The 8,721-nt window shown below is 48.4% G+C and overlaps 1 protein-coding gene across 1 annotated transcript; it reads right to left on the minus strand.

Annotated features, from left to right (window-relative positions):
* Positions 1-730: 730 nt before the first annotated feature.
* Positions 731-3,994, minus strand: LOC139057791 (mediator of RNA polymerase II transcription subunit 15-like). The gene is made up of 6 exons (XM_070536546.1): positions 3,714-3,994; positions 3,544-3,652; positions 2,775-2,868; positions 2,598-2,666; positions 1,689-1,801; positions 731-1,000 (listed from the first exon to the last, which is right to left on the minus strand). Exons 1-6 carry the CDS (start codon positions 3,992-3,994, stop codon positions 731-733), a joined length of 936 nt encoding a protein of 311 aa, XP_070392647.1.
* Between the last annotated feature and the right edge of the window lie 4,727 nt (positions 3,995-8,721).

The following is an 8,721-nucleotide window of genomic DNA, read 5'->3' on the forward strand; positions in this document are numbered from 1 at the left end:
AGGACTCCGGAAGCTTCCTCTTGAGAGGAATCTTTAACTCGGGTGCTCCTATCCAAATACATGTAAAATGGGACTTCGTGTTTCTCGGCAAACACTGCACCAAATTTCACAAGGTTTGTTGCATTGAAAATAAAAACTTAAAATCTAGTGACTGTTGGTTTCGAATTAGTTAAGTCGTCAAATTGTTATTAAAAATTGGCAAAATTTGAAAATCTTCAAGAAACGAAACTGTCAAGTTTACAACTCTCTAACTCAACAACAAAAAATGATAAAACAATTCTGTGAATTGAATCTAACAGTACATCTAAAGCGGACAAAATTTATATGTTACACATGAAAATAAAAAAATTTGTAATACGGAAATAAAGCTCTTGCAGAACCCTTGTAACCAACGTAACAAATTCATGTAAGATGTAAAATGACATATCAAATTTGTCCGCTTTGAACGATCTAATGGATGCAATTTACAGAACCACGATATCTATTCTTGATGCAGAGCTATGAATTTGTAAACTTCATGCTTCTATTGTTTTCAAATGGTCGAATATTTGAAAATTCTTTTAAGACAAATCCAATTCCGCTTCGAACAGTCGCTACAATTTAACTTTCTCTCTGAAATGCAACAAATTTCATTAAAATCGGCCCAAGGGTTATCTCAGAAAAACGTTTTTGCATTTTACATGTATTTGAATAGGCCGCGTCAAAGTTGGGCCCCAGCTAAAGCTTCCTCTTAAGAAGGTGGTCCACCTGGTGGGGCTTGAGGTGGCATCCCCATGGCCTGCTGAATGCAAAGCACCAGTGCTGGCGCCATCCGTGTCAGGCTCCGCAGCTCCTGCAGCAGCTGAGTGTTCTGCTGCACCTGTTGCTCAGCAGCAGAAGCAAGGTGTTCCGTGGCTACTGCTTGGCGTTCCGTGGCTACTGCTTGGCGCAACGTCGCCGCGCCTTGATTTTCGACTGCCGTTCTCAGCTGCTGCGCCGACTGGAGGAGGTCCTGCATTTGCTGTATAGGGACAGGTTACAACCATACAATTATTAAGAACGTCTTGACCCTTTATTGTGCAGTGTACCTTCTATGCAATAGTGAGGTTCAATCTTCAACACAATCACTTAAGATTTGAACTCAACCACAATGAACAAGATGGCACAAGTCCTTAAGAAATTTCCTCTAAAGAAGCACTTTAAGCGGCATATGCATGCACTTTTAGACGCAGTGCACAAGAATAATCCACACTTTGAACAGTGAAGACTGGTAAGCAAAAGATTCTCTCTAGATTGCGCTAACTTTTACAGGGACCTTACAGTTGCCCTTTTTGGCTGCTTCAAGTACTGCACCGAAAAACTTCGTCTAAGGTAATAACCCCCCCCCCCATATACAGCATCTTACAAAGCCACAAGCAGATGGTGCGAGAGGCACCCCAATTTTTTTGCAATGTTGTGTAACGCCATTATACAATACAATGGCCAAATCGGCAGGTATGCAGAGGTTCTACGACGTATGTCACCTGCTAATATAACGTGAGCATAGGTAATCTAACGAGTAATATTTATGGAACAGTACTATCAGAAGTAGTGCAGTAACATAAATCAGCTAAGTGCTGTAAGAAATACTAAGCATTTTCATTCACTGAGAAATACCTTTCGTGTATAGAGTGAAATCATGAGAATGATAACCTAGTTGGAATGCTTACGTTGTTCTGCTGTTGCGAGAGTGCAACAGACTCAGCATATTTCGCAACGACAGAAGACAGCAGGTCGTCCGTTCTCTGCTCTGGCCTTCGGCCCCGCCCTGTCTGCCGTGGCTCTAAAAGTAGGGCAAAAGGGGCACCATTACTAATTTCCTCACATGCAACGCAAAACTTGTTTTCGTGCGTTATTGTGAGTTGTTTACCACTGCTCATTGCAACTAGTTTGTATCAGAGATCACATATACCAAAATGTTTTCATTAAGGAAAATCAAGAAAATGCAGTGTTAATGAGTGAGGCATTTCACATGGGGCCACTATTCTTTAAAGCAATCCGAGGCATTATTGTGCCTTTTGGCACCAAACAAAACTACACTGCTTGCGGCATTGCATAATTTCCTTTTTTAACAGCACCACAAATGTAGTGCCATTTGTTGCCTAGCCATTCTGTTCGTTCTCACAACCCTTCTTGCGTAACGATGAGAAATACTTTTTCCCTCTGTGCAACTTCTGTATTACCAAAGTTACTTGAAGTACGTAACATACGACGGTGAGCCCATTCACTAATCATACAGTAAATACATACACATACACATTCATTGTTCCCCTTGTACAATTACGTCCTCGTATTGTCCATCAGCAAGCATGATCCAAATTAAGTCCTTGCAGTCAATGCGTAATACAGCTCATTTACATGTTCAACACGACTTGTGTTTGTGCTCCTAAATCTCTCCTTCTTTACTGTTCTGGGGAATTCTGAATGTGTTTGCGTGTTTGTTCTTTAGTTATGTGAATTTAGTACGCTACTTATGGCTATGATTTTACAATGCACGTTCTGTAATGACAATGTTTCTGAAAAGTATGTGTTCACAATAAGTAAGTAAAAAATTGTGAAGACGTCTGTTGTACACTTACGTGTCTGACTACTAGGGCCACCTGCATCCTCCCGACGCCTCTCCGCTGTCGCGGGCTGCATTGGTCTCGCTAAGAATGAATACGACGCATAAGGAAAATAAGTACATGTCATACGTTTGGAAAAATACTGTAGAGATGTGTACAACAAATGAATGAAAGAAATGCCTTCCAACTTACCTCTTATGCCGCTTGTCCCAGGCGCTGTGCTGACAGACACATGGGACTCGGCAGTTGCCGCGTCACCAGCACCGCGGTCAGCAGCGCTTTCCTCCTGCATAGATGCAATTGGCATCATTAATGATAACAGTTTTGTTGTTGTGATACCTGTCATGTACAGGAAATATTGCAGTCATATTTCAATGGCATCCAGACCGTTGCATTTCTAAATGGCTACACTAATAAAAGCCTGTGCTATGTCTTTTTACATGACCATCAATGACAAATGGTTGGTGCACATCTGCTCAATAAATGAAGCTCTTTTGTTCCTGTGGCAACCACTCTAAGTGTTTGCTTACCTATTGAGTAAAAAGGTGGCATGCTACTGGTGTTTCTACACTAAGAAGTTATCTATTATGTCACTTTTATAAATCTGCATCGGCGCAACCCCAATTATTTACAAAACATATCACTGCATGCGAACATGCATAAGCTAACTATAGAATGATTAAACGGACTACACCAACATGGCTTATATGCCTCATTAAAAAGCAGAGAACATTGCCTTTACATAAAAACACAGGCACTGAGCAAGCATTTGTGTGCATGTTTCAGAGAAAGACGCAAGCGATAGTAAATAGCTTGACGATTTCCGCTCAAGCTCGGGCTATCTTCTGAGAGGCAACACTAGCGCGCGACCACACATCAGCCAAACGGCGGTGACTGAGCGAATCGCGACAGCGCAACGACTTGGCGTTGACCTATTGAAACCCATGCGCCTGATGTTCACCTCTTCGTCGGGCTCATAGAAAGGCGGGCAGACTCCGATGGCGCTCGCCCTTCCAACCAAGGAAAGGATGCGCCCTCGCGGTCCGGGCAGGCTGCCTCCTCCGGTTCCGCTGTGATTTACACGTTTGTTAGAATATGGTGCGCAAAAGCTCCGTCAACGAGTGTGCTTACCTGCTTTCGGCGTGCAAGGCGGCTGCATCACGGCGGGCCTTGTAGACGTCTTTTTTCCACACGCCGCGCCATTGGGCTGCAGTTTTCACTGCCGGGCCCTCAGTGTTCAGCAAGGCAGTCACTTGCTGCCAGAGCTCCTCCTTGCGCGCCGCCGTCAGCTGTTGACCCAGCACACACGACGCCTTCGCAAGGTAGGGGTGCTCTTCAACAAATGACAAGAGTATCTCGCGCTGCCTCTCTGAAACATGAGGACCCAGCCGCCGAACCTGCTGCGATGACATCGTTTCGGATTCGGCGCGCAAACTGGCAAACGCAAAACGCAAACAAAGCGAGGCAACTTGTTTGCATAACGTATGGCACACCACCTAGCGACTAAATAAGAAAACAACACAAATAAAATTACAACTCCCAGTAGCAGTCTGCGCCGCAAGCGCACATTTATTACTGAAAATATATTTGCAAGTGTTCTATACAAACCAATGTTTTTTTATCAAACCAGCAACATCCTTCAATTGCTATACCGTCCCCCAAGTACAAACAAAACTGATGACGTGATCTTCAGGCAGGCCGCCGCTCGTTGATTGGTTCCCCTCACGCCGCCCCGTTCCACTCTTTCTCCGAGTTACGTAATCCCGACGTAACAGCCAAAGGGAACCGGTTCCCAAAGGAACCGTTACAGAATACGGCCCCTGCTGCCTTTTGCGACTGTGAACGTCAAACAGGGCTCCACAGCTATTTTTGTCTGTAACCCCTTCCCATACCCTGTGATGCTGCTTCAAGGCGAATGTCTTGGCCACGTGGAAGTGATTGACGCCGTACAAATTACGGATGTTCCCGAAGACACGTCCTGCGCCAGTTACAACACGCTCGGTTCTCTCTCGACGTCGGACCCTTTGCCCACAGGTGTGTTCGATTCATCTATTGCCGATGGCCTCACCCCACCTCAGCGTTCACAGCTTCTGCGCAACTTAGAAGAATTTCGTTCTTCTTTTGATGTCGGGCAACCTTCCCTTGGTCGCGCGTCTGCTGTCACGCACCATATTGACACTGGCTCCCAACCGCCATTGCGGCAACGACCATACCGCGTCTCTGCCACAGAACGTCGTGTGATTAATGAGCAAGTGGACGATATGCTTCGCCGCGAAGTGATCCGACCCTCGAACAGTCCATGGGCATCTCCTGTCGTCCTTGTTACGAAAAAAGACGGCTCGGTACGGTTCTGTGTAGACTATCGGCGCCTGAACAAGATCATTCACAAAGATGTATACCCGCTGCCGCGAATCGATGACGCCATCGATAGCCTACACGGAGCAGAATTCTTTTCATCTCTAGATTTACGCTCCGGCTATTGGCAAGTAATAATAATAATAATATTTGGGGTTTTACGTGCCAAAACCACTTTCTGATTATGAGGCACGCCGTAGTGGAGGACTCCGGAAATTTTGACCACCTGGGGTTCTTTAACGTGCACCTAAATCTAAGTACACGGGTGTTTTCGCATTTCGCCGCCATCGAAATGCGGCCGCCGTGGCCGGGATTCGATCCCGCGACCTCGTGCGCAGCAGCCCAACACCATAGCCACTGAGCAACCACGGCGGGTGCTATTGGCAAGTACCCATGGCTGACGTCGATAGGCCGAAGACAGCCTTTGTCACACCCGACGGCTTATACGAATTTAACGTCATGCCGTTTGGACTTTGTAATGCGCCAGCAACCTTTGAACGCATGATGGACACAGTTCTCCGCGGTTTGAAGTGGCACACGTGCTTATGTTATCTTGACGACGTTGTTGTTTTTGCCTCTGACTTCACCACGCACCTTCAACGCCTGCGGCGTGTTTTGACGTGCTTAGCAAACGCTGGCCTCCAACTGAACGTAAAGAAGTGCCGATTTGCAGCGCGGCAGCTCACGATACTAGGTTACGTCGTCTCGAAGGATGGAATCCTCCCCGATCCAGACAAACTTCGTGCCGTAGCTGGATTTCCTAAACCGACAACCGTCAAAGAACTGCGCAGTTTTGTAGGTTTGTGTTCCTACTTCAGGCGCTTCATTCGCAATTTCGCCGCCGTCATATCGCCCCTGACGAAGCTCCTTGGCAGCAACGGACCTCTCCATTCGTGGTCGTCCGAGTGCGACGAGGCGTTCACTAAGCTCCGTCGTTTGCTGACGTCTCCTCCCATTTTGCGCCACTACGACCCAACGGCACCTATTGAGGTACACACAGATGCCAGCGGTGTTGGCCTCGGCGCTGTCCTAGCGCAGCGCAAAGAAGGGTTTTCCGAATATGTTGCGGCATATGCAAGCCGTATGCTTACTAAAGCCGAGACCAATTACACCGTCACGGAAAAAGAATGCCTGGCGATCATCTGGGCGCTTACCAAGTTCCGGCCCTATTTGTATGGTCTACAATTTGATGTCGTCATGGACCACCATGCACTATGCTGGCTGTCGTCATTGAAGGATCCCTCAGGCCGTCTCGCCCGCTGGGCGCTTCGCTTACAGGATTACGATATCCGCGTACTGTACCGGAACGGACGCCAGCACGCTGATGCTGACGCCCTCTCACGTTCTCCCTTGCCAGTCGACAATCCCTGCTGCGCAATATCCCAGCTTGACGTTTCTTCCGTCGACATTGGGACCATCGCTTCTGAGCAGCGCAAGGACCCCTGGATTGCCTCCATCATAGACTGCCTTGCTGATCCGTCATCGCAGCCAATCACTCGTGCATTGCGCCGTCAAGCTCGCCATTTCGCCATTCGAGACGACCTGCTTCACCGACGCAATTACACCTCTGACGGCCGCCAGTGGTTATTAGTTGTACCTCGAAGCCTGCGTTCTGAAATCTGCGCATCGTTCCACTCTGATCCACAGTGTGCTCACTCGGGACTTTTCAAAACCTACCAGCGCCTCCGACGACGCTACTACTGGAGGGGAATGTACAACTACATTCAAAAGTTCGTTCGCTCATGCCCCGACTGCCAGCGCCGAAAATCTTCACCCCACCACTCGCAAGCTGGTCTGCAGCCTCTACCCTGCCCTATCCGGCCGTTCGGGCGCGTTGGCATCGATTTGTATGGGCCACTTCCCCTGACGTCGTCTGGTAACCGCTGGGCCATTGTGGCAGTAGATCACCTTACACGATACGCCGAAACCGCCGCTCTCCCAGCAGCTACAGCGCGCGATGTTGCATCATTCCTGCTACGCCGATTCATCCTGCGGCATGGTCCACCTCAAGAACTGCTCAGCGATCGCGGACGCGTCTTCCTGTCGGAAGTCGTTGAAGCGATTCTCAAAGAGTGCCACGTTGTTCATCGTACGACTACAGCGTACCACCCTCAAACGAATGGCCTCACAGAACGCTTCAACCGTACGCTCGGCGACATGCTTTCAATGTACGTTGCCTCCGACCACACGAACTGGGACGCCATTCTGCCATTCGTCACCTACGCGTATAATACCGCTACGCAGAGCACCACTGGATTTTCACCCTATTTCTTGCTGTATGGTCGACACCCTTCGCACACCATTGACACCATTCTGCCGTACCGGCCGGATGCATCCGAGTGCGTGCCTATTTCTGCCACGATCAGACATGCAGAAGAGTGCCGCGACCTCGCACGGGCCTTTACTTCCGCTGATCAAGAGCGCCAGAGGAGCACTCGCGGTGACGCCACTGCCACGGTCACCTTCGATCCGGGAGCGCTCGTGTGGCTCTCAGTTCCTCTAACTGCCCCTGGCCTCTCATCAAAACTGGTCCCTAAGGATGACGGCCCTTATCGTGTTCTCGAACGTGCATCTCCTGTGAATTATGTCATCGAACCAGTTGAGCCATCTTCAGACATGCGCCGCCGTGGACGAGACATTGTCCATGTCGACCGTTTAAAGCCTTACTACGACCCGCTCATCATGACGAGCTGTTAGGTCGCCGGACGGCTCCCTTCTCGCTCCCGGGGGGGGGGGGGGGGGGGGTGATTGTAGCGAAGAGAGACGGCTAGTGGGTTCAGCGCTACTGGCTCTAAATAGTGGGTCGAGCGCTTCTGCTCAGCAACGGCTCTCGTGCTTGAAAGTTGTTACTGCCCTGCCCGTCGACGTTGCGCTGCTCCGAGCTCTGCCTAATAAACACCCTTAGAATATATATATATATATATATATATATATATATATATATATATATATATATATATATATATATATATATATATATATATATATATATATATATATATATATATATATGTATATATATATATATATATATATATATATATATACACATTGTGATCTGGCAGTTGTCCCGACGTTATTAAGCATCGAAGATGCGGCGAACCGACCACGCCCAAAGCACGGATCACACAAGAGCGAGCCCCACAAGCGATGATGAAGAAGAACGCCATATGAACCCCACATGATGATGATCATGTACAGATGACAAAGTGTAGCTTATAAATGCCCACACTAATGTCCCCTCGCGCGAGAGCGGCCATCCTGGCCGCAATTCAAAGGGGCGGCGAACGCCTCGTGAAAGGCTTCATACGGGAAACATAGACAACCTCAGCAGCGCGGCAGCGGCGGTCATTTGGATCAATAATTGGTACCACGCGATAGTTAACTGGAAAGGTCTGCTCCAAGATTTTGTAGGGGCCGATGAACTGAAGCTGAAACTTGTCACACAAGCAAGGAGCACGAACTGGTGTCCAGAGTAGTACGTCCTCGCCAGGGCGCAAGCACACGACACGGTGAGAGGCGTCGTAATGCTGCTTGCGGTCCTGTTGCCGTGCTTCGGTGTTGATGCGGGCGAGCTGGCGACAACGCAGAATGCGGGACACATATTCTTCACAGGATGATGGGCGTCGATCGACAGTTGGCGCGAAGAAAGAGACATCAGGGCAGGAAGAGGGCGAACGACCATAGGCAAGGTAAAACGGCGAGTAACCGGTCGTGCGTTGAACGGCGGTATTGTACGCAAAAGTCACGAATGGCAAAATTGCGTCCCAGTTTCTGTGATCTG

Source organism: Dermacentor albipictus, chromosome 3 (genome assembly GCF_038994185.2).
Source record: "Dermacentor albipictus isolate Rhodes 1998 colony chromosome 3, USDA_Dalb.pri_finalv2, whole genome shotgun sequence".
In the NCBI taxonomy this organism is placed as follows: Eukaryota; Metazoa; Arthropoda; class Arachnida; order Ixodida; family Ixodidae; genus Dermacentor; species Dermacentor albipictus.

Coding starts and splice junctions, on each gene's coding strand:
- LOC139057791 (XM_070536546.1), bottom strand. CDS start 3,994: ATGTCATCGCAGCAGGTTCGGCGGCTGGGTCCTCATGTTTCAGAGAGG. Junction 2,869..3,543: donor TCTATGAGCCCGACGAAGAG/GTGAACATCAGG, acceptor GCATCTATGCAG/GAGGAAAGCGCTGCTGACCG. Junction 2,667..2,774: donor TGGGACAAGCGGCATAAGAG/GTAAGTTGGAAG, acceptor ATTCATTCTTAG/CGAGACCAATGCAGCCCGCG.